The sequence below is a fragment of the Canis lupus genome, chromosome 14 (genome assembly GCF_003254725.2).
Source record: "Canis lupus dingo isolate Sandy chromosome 14, ASM325472v2, whole genome shotgun sequence".
Lineage (NCBI taxonomy): Eukaryota > Metazoa > Chordata > Mammalia > Carnivora > Canidae > Canis > Canis lupus.
Window position 1 is genome coordinate 13,453,394 of NC_064256.1, and position 14,077 is coordinate 13,467,470.

The window sequence follows — 14,077 nt, forward strand, 5'->3', positions numbered from 1 at the left end:
GGGAAGAACGCTAATAGGATGTCTTGGGCTTAGAGAACACAAATAACTACTTCATAGGAAAAGAAAACAAGCAACTCCCTTCATAGTGTGCCAAAATTGTCTTATAACAGAGCTACATTCCTAACCCAACCCAGTAAACTTTATCCTTTGTACAGGGGGGGAAAAGGCCTTTTAAAGGAGATTTTTCTTAGTTATTTTAACCAAAAAATAGCTAACAATCTGTGAGCTCTTATTCTGTGAGAGCTATTATTCTCATATTCAAATTCACGTATACTATTCCTCTATCCTCACAGTTACCTCCTAAGGTTTATTATTGTCACCACCTTACACAGAAGCACAGAGAAATTAATTAACTCATCTAAGGTAACAGCCAGCCAAGTGATGACCCAAAGATATAAACCTGAAGAATCTAACTCAGAGCCCATGACCTTAAACCCTGTGTTACAAACCTTCAATGAGGCAGATAACTAGTTGCCTAACCAATATTTAGGAGTCAATGTGCTGGATCATTTGCTTCTAGACTTACTGTTACATGAAGAACAAAGAAAATATAAAATCCTTAGGCTGAGTTTTTGTTACATACAGCCAAACCCATTCCTAACTAGTCCACTTTTTTTTTTCTTTTTCTGATGATGCCACTGTCTACCTCCCTGCCTATAAACAAATGTTAGAACAGGGATGAGTTCCCTGTGGACCACCAGCTAAATGTTTATATAAAGCTTTGATGGAATAGTGCCATGTTCATCTGTTTCTGCACTGTATGGGTGCTTTTGTGCTACAACAGTAGAGCTAAATATTTGCAGCAGAGACCATATGGACTTCAAAATCTAAACTGTTTACTCTCTTACCCTTTATAGAAAAAGCTGGCTAACCCCTGTCCTAGAACATATGCTCCATGCTATCAGACACTTTGTCTCCTTCTTGGTGTTTTTTTTTTGTTTTGTTTTGTTTTGTTTTGTTTTTACTGCCTGGAACAGTATGTGGCACAGAGCAGTCACTGCAAAAATATTTCTTGAATACATTAAACATATGGATACTAACCAGAAAGAAGTTAGCCAGGCATGGGTAGACCTGAATATTTATATATTTTTTGGTATATCAAAAGTCAATGTTTGGCCTCTTTCATGTAGGGATCAACTTCTTTCTCTGTCATATTTTCAGTAGTTATGGCAAGGGTATCCTCAGCTTGATATCTGAACACCAACCGCTAAACAGAGAGCATTCCTGCCTGGGTTGTAGCTTTATTGCTAAAAATGCCATCATTTAAAAACAGGCACAACCACCATATGTCAACCTTTCAGAAGCCATTCCTTTTTGTTTTCATCTTAACAAGTGGGATGGACATCTCAGCAGAGGCAGCATGAGAGGCCTGCCCACATCCTAACAAGTGTGTACGTCACAGGACAGTTCTGTCTCAAGTCAGCCTGACAAGCACACCAAGAGCTCTCTCTGCACACCAGTGATATGACTTTTCATGATGTTTACTCAGAGCCCTGGGACGGCAGGCAAGAGATGCTCACCTAGGCAGGTTTATGGCCTATTACAGGGACCTGGACCCTAAGACAGCCACAAACTACAAGCACAAAGGAAGCCTTGAAAAATTCACCTTCCTGTCAGACCTACATCTTCAAATTGTGGAGTTTCATAGGAAGGTACATATTTTTTGTGGCTTATGAATAAAAACAGCTCATTGTTTACTCAGGAGTCACAATTTTTTTTTTAGGAGTCACAATTAAATCCAAAAAATGGACATAAATTCTTACCCCTATAATCCTTGAAAATATTATTGAAAATGCTGGTTGCAGGCCTCCGTTTATAATAGCACAAAATATACCAACCACAAAATAAGGCCATTCAGTTGAGTTCAGCTTCAGAATCCTCCAGAAGGAAACTGGAGGTACATTCTCATTCTGGAAAACAAAAGATTACAATAGGCTAGTTAGAAGAAGAACTGATACTTTTAATCAATTTAATGATGCACAGTCCTTCAATATGTACAAACATTTTAAATGAAGATGTTTTATTCCAATTTTCTTATGAATTGATGGCTATTTAATTTTTTTATTTGATTTTATTTTTTAAAAGATTCTATTTATTTATTCATGAGAGACACAGAGAGAGAGGCAGAGACACAGGCAGAGGGAGAAGCAGGCTTCATGCAGTGAGCCTGATGCAAGACTCGATCCCAGGACCCCAAGATCACGACCTGAGCCAAAGGCAGACGCTCAACCACTGAGCTATCCAGATGCCCTGGCTATTTAATTTTTTAAAATGTGCTGACAGATTCTATTATATTGTTCCTTTATATTTTAAGAAATCAATGATGTTTCCATAAATATTTAATAATTACCTGACATTTAGAACATGACAAGAGTATTTACAAGTAGGGATAAAAGGATAGAACTGTCCATGTTTGAAGACTCATTAGAATTTCTTTACATTATAGGGGCACCTGGGTGGCTCTGTCAGTTAAGCATCCAACTCTCGATTTTGGCTCGGGTCATCATCTCAGGGTCATGAGATCGAGCCCCATGTCAGGCTCCATCTCAGAAGGGAGTCTGCTTCTCCCTCTCCCTTTCCCACTGTCCTTCCCCTGCTCACACATATACACACTCTCTCTCCCTCAAATAAATTTTTAAAAAATCTCTTTACATTATAAATTCTAATTCTAAAATTCTTGTTTTATAAATTCTCATTCATAAATGGTAATCGGAGTCTAAAATGTTGAGATTTTGGTGTGTGGAATATTTAGGGGGATAGGACAGGAGGATTTTGAATAACTCTTGTTCCTACTCCTGCCACCCCAGGGCTAGCCCAGAAGGAGGACTGAAGACATAACTACATCCTCTCCGTACCAAGTCCTCTTTTGTACCAAGCTTTCTGTCTTGGCCTTGTGGTGCATGTATACTCCTGCGAGTTGATCTTCTTTTTATTAAACTGGACCCTGAATCTTTTGGAGACATTTCCAAGGCATCACTTTCACTTTTGGATTCACCAGTGGCATTTTCTAACTCAATTTCATTTCCTCTTGTCTAAAATAAACAAGAAATAAACATAAGCAGGTTAGGCTCAGAAAACAAATGAAATTTATCAAAGAAAGTGGTAATTTACATCACTGTAGGAAAGGATAAAGCTAAACTTCTGGGCACGGGTGTTGTGTATAAATATGTGATATATTTGAAAATTAAAACCAGTGAAGGGGGATTACCACTGAATATGATGAAATAATATGACATCCTGTCCTTGTATCTTACGCTCATAGGACTTTTTGTGGGTGTTTGGGCTCAATAATATTTGCTTTGGACCAGTGCTATCAACAGAAACCCATATTTGTCATTTAAAATTTTCTCAGTAGCCACATTTAAAAAGGCAAGAGATCAATCCATTTTTACTATGTATTTTATTTAACCTAATAGATCTAAAATATTAGCATTTCAACATGTAATCAATATGAAAACATACTGAGACAGTTTATATTCTTTTTTTGGTACCACATCTTTGGAATCTGGAATGCATTTCTACTTAAAACACTTCAGTTCAGAATAACTACCACTGACGTGCTCAATAGCCATATGAGGCTAGTGGCTACTACAGTGGATAGATTACCTTTAAATATTTATAAAATTTTAATTTTCTCTAATTAGCCTTCTTTATTTTCCTTCCTTTTAAATGAGAAGAAAAATATGGTCTTAATTCCCCAAGTATTCTTCTCACTTATCAATATAATCAACACAAAAAGTAACGTTTATTTATAGTACTAAACATGCAAAATTAGTTTATACCTGAGATACTTGAGGAAAATTCTGGAGTTGGACTATTACCTGCATTGTGACAAGTTTGAAGTAAATGCCCTTCTCTTTCATGAGTTCATCATGATTTCCTTTCTCCACAATGACTCCATCATCAAAACCAGCAATGACATCGGCATTACGAACTGTAGACAAACGATGAGCTATCACAATGGTAGTCCGGCCTTTTCTGGCCTAAAGAGAGAAAAATTAGGTTTTTGAAAATGTGTACAATTATAGGCAAAAGTTCATCCAATTTATGTTTACTGAACACTAGTGCTCTGAATATTGCAAAACCATCTAAACTATATAAGGTAGTCTCTGGCTTAATAAATGTATAGTCAATTGATAATGGCTTAAAATGATGTTTTATTATAATAAATATTAACACAAATATTATAGTTACCTATTAATGTTAAGTAAGCTTCTAAGAATTTTACTTAACCTCTATCAGCCCAAGTTTACAATAATAATCAGGGGCTTATACAAAATAAAAAATGCTACAGTCCAGGCACTGGCCAATCAGAGCAGACACAGGCCAGTGTGTGGTACTGGTACGGACTAGATAGCACCTGTCTGGGGATTCATAGTGTCCCATCTCACAGAACTTCTGGATAATTAATACAAATAATAAATGTGAGGCAGCAAAGTCCATTGTTACTGCCACATTGATCTGAACTCAAATCTTAGTTCTGCCATTTATGAATTGTGCAATTTTATCTAAATCTTTTAACCTGTGTGGGGCTCAGTTCATTCACATATAAAATGGAGATAATATTAATACTCATTTCTTAGAGTAGCTGTGATAACTAAATAATATAATTACAAAGCGCTGTGATTTTATATATATATATTACTAGTTCCTAGGTAGAAGCGTTATTAAAAGACTGAAGAGCTATGCAAATGATTTTAAATACCCAGTGTCATTTTTGTTTTAATATGGAACAGAGGTTAACAGAGTTTAATATGGAACCAGAACTTGTCTGAGATTTCTTTCACCTCTATAACTTTCCCCAGGGCTTATGACTTTTGTGACTTTGTATTTCTCTCCAGGAACTAGAAATAAAATTTTCAAACTGACAAGAGGTATTAAGATCAATATAAAAAAGAGAAGTGGAAAACTGACAAGAAAAAAAATACATATAGAAAAATTAGGTGGTAGCAACTAGAAGGTAGAGAAGATAATCGATCAGTTCTTTGGATGTCTTTAAGGAAAGGGGGCATGTGGAATTATCCTTCCAAAATTTACATTGTAAAGGAAAAGTATTTTTTAATAGTAAATATATATATTTTGGGGGGGCAGGTTGGAGGGGCAGAGGGAGAGGGGGAGAGAGAGAATCTTAAATACACTCCATGCCCAGTGCAGAGCCCTATACAGAGCTTGATCTCAAAACCCTGGGATCATGACCCGAACTGAAATCAAGAGTTGAGATGCTTAACCAACTGAACCACTCAGGTGCACCTAAAGAATAAGCATATTTTTTAAAAAAGATTTTATTTGTTTATTTGACAGAGAGATAGAGCCAGAGAGCATAAGTGGAGGGAATGGTGGAGGGAGAGGGAGAGAGTAGGCTTCCCCTGAGCAGGGAGCCCAACACAGAGCTTGATCCCAGTACCCTGGGATCATAACCTGAGCTGAGGGCAGTGCTTAACTGACAGCCACCCCAAGAATAAGTATTTTTAATGCAACTTTTAAAAATCATTTTTATTTATAATTTAATACATACTTCCATTGTGGAATAATAAGAAAACGCAGACATATAATTACAGATAAGCAAAGTGAAGGGAGAAATAGCAGCCACAATCCCATCTGCCTCTATTGTGATTCATTCAAGTTTTAGTAACCTGCTTTTCTCTCCCTCAATAATCCATTAAACACATTGACAGGATGTTTAAAGGAACATCCAGTATTGTTTTGTTACTAGAGAAGGGGAGAGCTGGAAGAAATATGAGTTCATCTTTGACTTCTACTGTGATACTTCTATACAGGGCACTTCTGGGTTAAAAGGTCTTTACATTCTGAAGAGGAAGAAGGCAATGGAGTAGGAGGACCCTAAGCTCCTCTCCTCACACAAACACAACTAGATAACTATCATATCATCCTAGAAATTGACGTGAAGACTGGCAGAATAAATTCTACAACTAAGAAAAGAGCCACACTGACAAAGGTAGGAAGTGAGGAGATGTGGTTTAGGAGGAAAACGTCACAGGAGCTGCAGTGGGGACGGAGCCTTGGTTATGGAGAAGGGCATGAGAGAGAGAGAGAGAGAGAGAGAGAGAGAGAGAGAGAGAGAGCGCACACAGGGAATGTGCAAGGAGAATGTTTCCCCAAAGCCATTGGCTTGGAAAAGAAGATGGGCAGAATTTTGCAAGTTCTTGCAACCATTAGGGCTTAAAGCCTAGAGCTTTAAAGGTCAATGGGCTTGGCTGGGACAAAGCTTGGAGGGCACTGTGCTGGTCCTGGAGAGAAGGCAGACAAATAACCTGGGGGTGGATAGTGTAGAAATAGTGATCTGAAAAATGCCTGGGGGGATATTATGCACTCTTCTCAAAGCACATCCCAGAGACTCCACTTTGGGAACAGGGGAGCTGGCCAGTACCATTTCTCTCCCCTAATCTCAGCATAAACACAGAGCCACCTGCAGGAACAGTGCAGTGCTGATACAGCAGGCTGCCTAACTTGCTTACATCAAGCTCCTGTGCTCAAGCCCTTCTCTGCAGAGCTTCCCTCAGTCCCAGTGTGGTAGACTCCTTCCTCAGAAATCCAGCACAAGACCCTGCCCACACCACATCTCGAAAGCCTGAAGCTATAAAGGTCAGCCACCTTGGCTGGGATAAAGCCAGGAGGGCAGGAGAAATAAATAGCTTTTGTAACACAGAGAAGAAGGCAGAGACTTAGACAAAATGCCAAGATGGAGGAATGTATCCAAATTAAAGAACAAGTTAAGGCCACAGCCAGAGAACTAAGTAAAACAGATATAAGTAACAAGCATGTTGGAGAACTTAAAGCAACAATCATACGGATACTCACTGGGCTTGACTAAAGAATAGAAGACATCAGGGAGAACCTTACCACAGAAATAAAAGAGTTACAAAAGAATCAGAGATGATAAATGAGGATGGAACCAAATTGGATGCAGTGAACAGAAAGCTGGAAAAAGCAGAGGAATGAATTAGTGGCCTAGAAGACAAATTAATAGAAAATAATGAGGCTGAACAAAAGAGAGAAAGAAGAATTATGGAACATGAGAATAGACTTAGGGAACTCAGTGATTCCATCAAATGTAATAACATTCATATTATAGGAGTCTTAGAAGAAGGAGAGACAGAAAGGGGGGGCAGAAAATTTTTTTCAAGAAATAATAGTGGAAAATTTCCCTAATATGGGAAGGAAACAGATGTCCAAATCCAGAAGACACAGAGAACTCCCATCAAAACCAAAAAAAGCAGGGATCCCTGGGTGGCACAGCGGTTTCGCGCCTGCCTTTGGCCCAGGGCGCGATTTTGGAGACCCGGGATCGAATCCCACGTCGGGCTCCCGCTGCATGGAGCCTGCTTCTCCCTCTGCCTATGTCTCTCTTTCTCTCTCTCTCTCTCTCTCTCTCTGTGACTATCATAAATAAATGTGCAAGGAGAATGTTTCCCCAAAGCCATTGGCTTGGAAAAGAAGATGGGCAGGGAAATGTTTCTTTGGGGAAACATTCTCCTTGCACATTTATTTATGATAAATAAAAAATTAAAAAAAATTTTTAAAAAATCAAAAAAAGCAGGCCAAAACAAAGAGACACTGTAATTAAATTTGCAAAATATAGTGATTAAAAAAAAATCTTAAAAGCAGCAAGACAAAAGAAGTCCTTAACTTATGGGAAAACCCATAAGGCTAGCTGGAGATCTTTCAACAAAAACTTAGCAAGCCAGAAGGGAGTGGCATTATATATTCAGGTGCTGAATGGAAAAAATCTACAACCAAGAATACTCTATCCAGCATGGCTACCATTAAGAATAGAGGAGTGATAAAGAGTATCCCAGGGGATCCATGGGTGGCTCAGCAGTTCAGCGCCTGCCTTTGGCCCAGGACATGATCCTGGAGTCCCTGGATCGAGTCCTGCGTCAGGCTCTGGCATGGAGTCTGCTTCTTCCTCTGCCTGTGTCTCTGCCTCTCTCTCTCTCTCTCTCTATGTCTATCATGAGTAAATAAATAAAATCTTAAAAAAAAAAAAAGAGTATCCCAGACAAACAAAAACTAAAGGAGTTTGTGACCACTTAAATCAACCCTGCAAGAAATACTAAAGGGGACTTTTTGAGTGCAAAGGAGAGACCAAAAGTGACAAAGACAAAAAAGGATCAGAGAAAATCTCTACAAACAATGACAAAACAAGTAATAAAATGGCAATAAATATATATCTATTAATAATTACTTTGAATGTAAATGGACTAAATGCTCCAATAAAAAGACATAGGATGTCAGAATGGATAAAAATATAAGACTCATCTTTATGCTGCCTAAAGGGACTTATTTTAGACCTAAAGACACCTGCAGATTGAAAGTGAGAGAGTGGAGAACATTTATCATGCAAATTGATGTCAAAAGAAAGAGTAGTAATACTTAGATAAACTAGACTTTAAAACAAAGACTTTAAAAAGAAACAAATAAGGGTATTATATAATCATAAAGAAGCCAATCCAACAAGAAGATATAACAACTGTAAATATTTATGCACCCAACATTGGAGCACCAAATATATAAAACAATTCATAACATAAAAGTTCTTACTGATAATAACACAATAATAGTAGGGGAACTTTAACACCCCACACACTGCAATGGACAGATAATGTAAGCAGAAAATCAACAAGGAAACAATGGTTTTGAATGACACAATGGACCAGGTGGACTTAACAGACGTATTCAGAACATTCCATCCTAAAACAGCAGAATACATACTCTTTTCAGATGCACATGAGATATTCTCCAGAACAGATCACATATTAGGCAACAAAACAGGGCTCAACAAATACAAAAAAGACTGAAATCATACTGTGCATTTTTTCTGACCATGCACAATGAAACCAGTAATCAACCACAAGAAAAAACTTGGAAAGACCACAAATACATGGAGATTAAACAACATGCTACTAAAGAATGAATGGGTCAACCAGGAAATCAAAGAAGAATTAAAAAATACATGGAAACAAATGAAAATGAAAACAAAACAGTCCAAAATCTCTGGGAGATAGCAAGAGCAGTCTTAAGAGGAAAGTATATAGCAATACATGCCTACCTCAAGAAGAAAAAAATCTCAATAAACAACCTAACTTTACACCTAAAGAAGCTAGAAAAAGAACAAATGAAGCCCAGAGTGAGCAGAAGAAGGAAATAACAAAGACTAGAGCAGAAATAAATGATATAGAAACTAAAAAACAAAACAAAACAGAACAATTGAACAGGCAATGAAACCAGGAGCTGGTTCTTTGAAAAAATTAATAAAATTGATAAACCTCTAGCAAGACTTATCAAAAAGAAAAGAGAAAGGACACAAATAAATAAAATCCCCAATGACACAGGAGAAATAACAACAAACATCACAGAAATGCAAATAATTATAAGAGAATATGATGAAAAACTATATGTCAACAAATTGGATAACCTGGAAGAAATGGATAAATTCCTAGAAATATATCAACTACTGCAACTGAAACTGGAAGAAACAGAATACTTGGACAGACTCATAACCAGCAAAGACATTGAATCAGTGATCAAAACACTCCCAAAAAACAAACGTTTAGGGCCAAATGGCTTCAGAGGTGATCTCTACCAAACATCTAAAGAAGAGTTAATACCAGTTCTTCTCAAACTATTCCAAAAAAATAGAAAAAGAAGGAAAATTTCAAAATTCATTCTATAAGGCCAGCATTATCCTGATACTAAAACTAGGTAAAGACTCCACTAAAAAAAGAGAACTATAGGCCAATATTCCTGATGAACATGAAGGCAAAACTTCTCAATAAAATACTAGCAAACCAAATCTAGCTATATATTAAAAAAATCATTCATCATGATAACTGAGATTTATTCCTTGGTTCCAAGTGTCATTCAATATCCTCAAATCAGTCAACCTGATACAACACATTAACAAAAGAAAGGATAGGAATCAATTTATTTCATTTCATTTCAACAGACACAGAAAAAGCATGACAAAGTACAAGATACATTTGTGATAAAAACCCTGAACAAAGTAGGTTTAGAGGGAACATACTTCAACATCATAAAGGCCATATACAAAAGACCTACAGCTAATATCATCCTCAGTGGGGAAAACCCGAGAGCATTTCTTCTACCATCAGGAACAAGCCAGAAATGTCCACTTTCACCACTGTTATTTAATATAGTACTGGAAGTCCTAGCCTCAGCAATCAGACAACAAAAAGAAATAAAAGGCATCCAAATAGGCAAAAAAGTCAAACTTTCACTATTCACAGATGACACATTCTTCTATGTCGAAAATCTGAAAGACTCCACCAAAAAATTGCTACAACTGATACATGAATTCAGCAAAGTCACAGGATACAAAATCAATGTACATAAATCTGTTACACTTCTCTATACCAATAATGAAGAAGCAGAAAGAAATCAAAGAATAAATCCAATTTATAATTACACCGAAACCATAAGACACCTAGTAATAAACCTAACCAAAGAGGTGGAAGACTCACACTCTGAAAACTATAAAACACTGATGAAAGAAACTGAAGATGACACACAGAAATGGAAAAACATTCCATGCTCATAGATTGGACAAATATTGTTATAATGTCTATACTACCCAAAGTCATCTACCCATTTAATGCAATCCCTATTAAAATAACACAAGCATTTTTCACAGACCTAGCACAAACAAATCCTAAAATTTGTATGGAATCAGAAAAGACCCTGAATAACCAAACAACCTTGAAAAAGAAAAGCAAAGCTGAAGGTATTATAATCCCAGACTTCAGGCTATATTACAAGGCTGTAGTGATCAAAACAAGATGGTACTTGCACAAAGTAGACATATAGATCAATGGAACAGAATAGGAAGTTCAGAAATGAAGCCACAGATATATGGTCAATTAATCTTTGACAAAGCAGGAAAGAATATCCCACAGGAAAAAGTCTCCAACAAATGGTTTTGGGAAAACTGGGTAGCAACATAAAAATGATGACACTGGGCCATTTTCTTACATGAAACACAAAAATAAATTTGAAATGGATTAAAGACCTAAATGTGAGACTTGAAACCATAAAAAATCCTAGAGGGGAACACTACAGGTAGTAAACCTCTTTAACATCGGCTGTAGCAATTTCTTTCTAGATATGTCTCCTCAGGCAAGGAAAACAAAAACAAACTATTGGGACTTTATCAAAATAAAAACTTTCTGCACAACAAAGGAAATAATCAACAAAACTGAAAGGCGACCTATGGAATGGGAGAAGATATTTGCAATTGACATATCTGGTAAAGGGTTAGTATCCAAATTATATAAAAAACTTATAAAACTCAACACGCAAAAAGGAATAATCTAATAAAAAATGGGCAGAAGATATGAATAGAAATTTTTCCAAAGAAGACATACAGATGACCAACAGATACATGAAAAGCTGCTCAACATCACTCATCAACAGGAAAATACAAATCAAAACTATGGGAAATATCACCTCATGCCTATCAGAATCAACAACACAAGGAACAACAGGTGTTGGTGAGGATGTAGAGAAAAAGGAACTCTAGTGCCCTGTTGGTGGGAATGTAGCCACTGTGAAAACAGTATGGAGGTTCCTCAAAAAGTTAAAAATAGAACCACACTACAAAACAGCAATTGCACTAGTAGGTATTGACCCAAAGGATACAAAAATACTAGTTCAAAGGGATACATGCCCCCCAATTTTTATAGCAGCATTATCTACAATAGCCAAAGTATGGAAACAGTCCAGTGTCCATCAACAGATGAATGGATAAAGAAGAGGTGGCACATATATACAACGGAATATCACTCAGCCACAAAAAGAATGAAATCTTGCCATTTGCAATGATGTAGATGGAGCTAGAGAGAATTATTGCTAAGTGAAATAAGTCAGAAAAAGACAAATACCATATGATTTTTCTCATATGTGGAATTTAAGAAACAAAACAAATAAGTAGAGGAAAAATAAAAAGAAAGAGAGAAGCAAACCAAGAAACAGACTCAACTACTGAGCACAAACTGATGGTTACCAGAGTGGGGAGGGTGGAAGAGGGGATGGGGGAAATAGGTGATAGGGACTAGGGAGGGTACTTGTGATGAGCACTGAGTGTTGTATGTGAATGATGAATCACGAAATTCTACACCTATATTACACTGTATGTTAACTAACTGGAATTCAAATAAAAATTTTAAAAAAGAGGTCTTCATATTCCTTGTCCTCACAGACCTAGCTTGGTTACCAATACATGCCAGGGACCAACCAAACCGTGCCTAGCACAGTGTAAGCACTCAAATCTGATTGGGTGAATGAGTCCCGTGAACTCAAGGATTGCAGGAAGGTCAAGCTCTGTTGATAGTCAAGGACATTTCATGGCCCAGATAGGTTTCCAACATCATCAGTTCTCTGCCTCTTTCCTGAGTACAAGAGGTTTCTCATTTTCCATAGGGTTTTCAATACGTATTTAACATCTTGGAGATAAAATGTGAACCTTAATTATATTTTCCTCTTGTTGACAACAGCAAAAACAGAAAATGTAAATAACAGGGTCATCTCTACATAACAGGCCAAGTTTCAAGATCATAATGATGACCAATTTTCATTTGAAACTCTATTTCTCATTGTTTAATTTTAAAATTTTGCAAGTATCTTTCAGTGAAAGTTTATTCATTTTTACTTAAAAAAAAAAAAAACAGAGAAATAAATAGAAATTTAATGAACAGATCCAAAAAGGACTACAGATTTAATTTTGATACTTGACGGGATCACTTTAGAAGTTATCAGAAATGTCCTTTTTCAAAAATAATATCAAGAAGAATTAACGGTGGGCTCTCCTTATGCTTATAAATCAGGTCAGTTTGAATCAAGGGTCACAGACCTTATCCAGGGCCACCTGAACCACTGCTTCACTTTCAGTGTCCAGAGCTGACGTTGCCTCATCCAGCAGAAGAATCTTGGGGTTGCGAACCAGGGCCCGAGCAATGGCGATTCTCTGTTTCTGTCCACCACTCAGCTGGGCCCCTCTCTCTCCAACCAGAGTGTCAAATTTCTACAACACAGAAAATAAAGAGGGGGTCTTAGCAAAAGAACAAACTATCTCAGCTTACATTTTAAGATGGGAAGTGATCCCATAAACAACCCACAGGGAATACAATCCAGGTCCTTAAAACTTAGCAATAACCAACCCCAATTTTTACAAATATACCTACTATTAGCTGATGGTGCTAGAGCTTTAAAATCTGACATAATCTTGATTTCCCTTCTTAGGAGTTTTCTATAATTTACAGTAGATTCCTAACTTCTTTTTTTAATTTTTAAAAAAATTTTAGTTATTTATTTGAGAGCAAGAGCCAGAGAGATTACAGAAAGAGAAGCAGGGAGAGAAGCAGACTCCACTGAGCAGAGAGCCTGATACGGGGCCTGATCCTAGAACCCTGAGATTGTGACCTGAGCCAAAGGCAAACACTTAACTGACTGAGCAACCTAGGCGCCCCTAGATTTCTAACTTCTAATACAACAGGCCAGCAATCTATTCTATTTTATTCTTTGAACTTCTAGCATGGCAAAGATCAAGAAAGACTTACATTAGGTAGTTTCATGATAAAATCATAGGCATTGGCTTCCTTAACAGCTTTCTCAATCTCATCCATGGTGACATTTTCGCGGCCATAGCGAATGTTTTCAGCTATCGTGGTGGCAAACAACACAGGCTCCTGACTCACCACACCAGTAATTTCCCGAAGATGCCTTACATTTATGGTCCTAATGTCCTGTCCATCAATACAGACCTGAAATAAAAAGTAAGCATGATTTGCATGCCTTGCAGATTTGTAATGTGAGCTGTGCAAATGGTAACTGCTGACGGCTGCAGCATCTAGTTCAGCAGGAGCCACCTCACCATGCCATCTGTGGGGTCATAGAGCCTCTGCATCAGCTGCACGGTCGTGCTCTTCCCGCAGCCACTGTTCCCAACCAGCGCCACTGTCTGCCCACTCTGAACCTTCAGGTTGAGACCCTTTAAGATCTAACAGAACGAATGAGAAATAAACTTAAGGATAATAGTACACAG

The 14,077-nt window shown here is 37.4% G+C and overlaps 1 protein-coding gene across 2 annotated transcripts in view; it reads right to left on the reverse strand.

Annotated features, from left to right (window-relative positions):
- Positions 1–14,077, reverse strand: part of ABCB1 (ATP binding cassette subfamily B member 1) — a 97,527-nt gene that overhangs the window by 38,401 nt on the left and 45,049 nt on the right. For both annotated transcript variants that reach the window (XM_025471479.3, XM_049093509.1), the window contains 6 exons: positions 13,907–14,032; positions 13,593–13,796; positions 12,887–13,057; positions 3,822–3,983; positions 2,856–3,032; positions 1,764–1,910 (listed from right to left, as the gene is read on the reverse strand). In XM_025471479.3, coding sequence (XP_025327264.1) covers positions 1,764–1,910; positions 2,856–3,032; positions 3,822–3,983; positions 12,887–13,057; positions 13,593–13,796; positions 13,907–14,032 — 987 coding nt within the window. The remainder of the gene's footprint in view (positions 1–1,763; positions 1,911–2,855; positions 3,033–3,821; positions 3,984–12,886; positions 13,058–13,592; positions 13,797–13,906; positions 14,033–14,077) is intronic.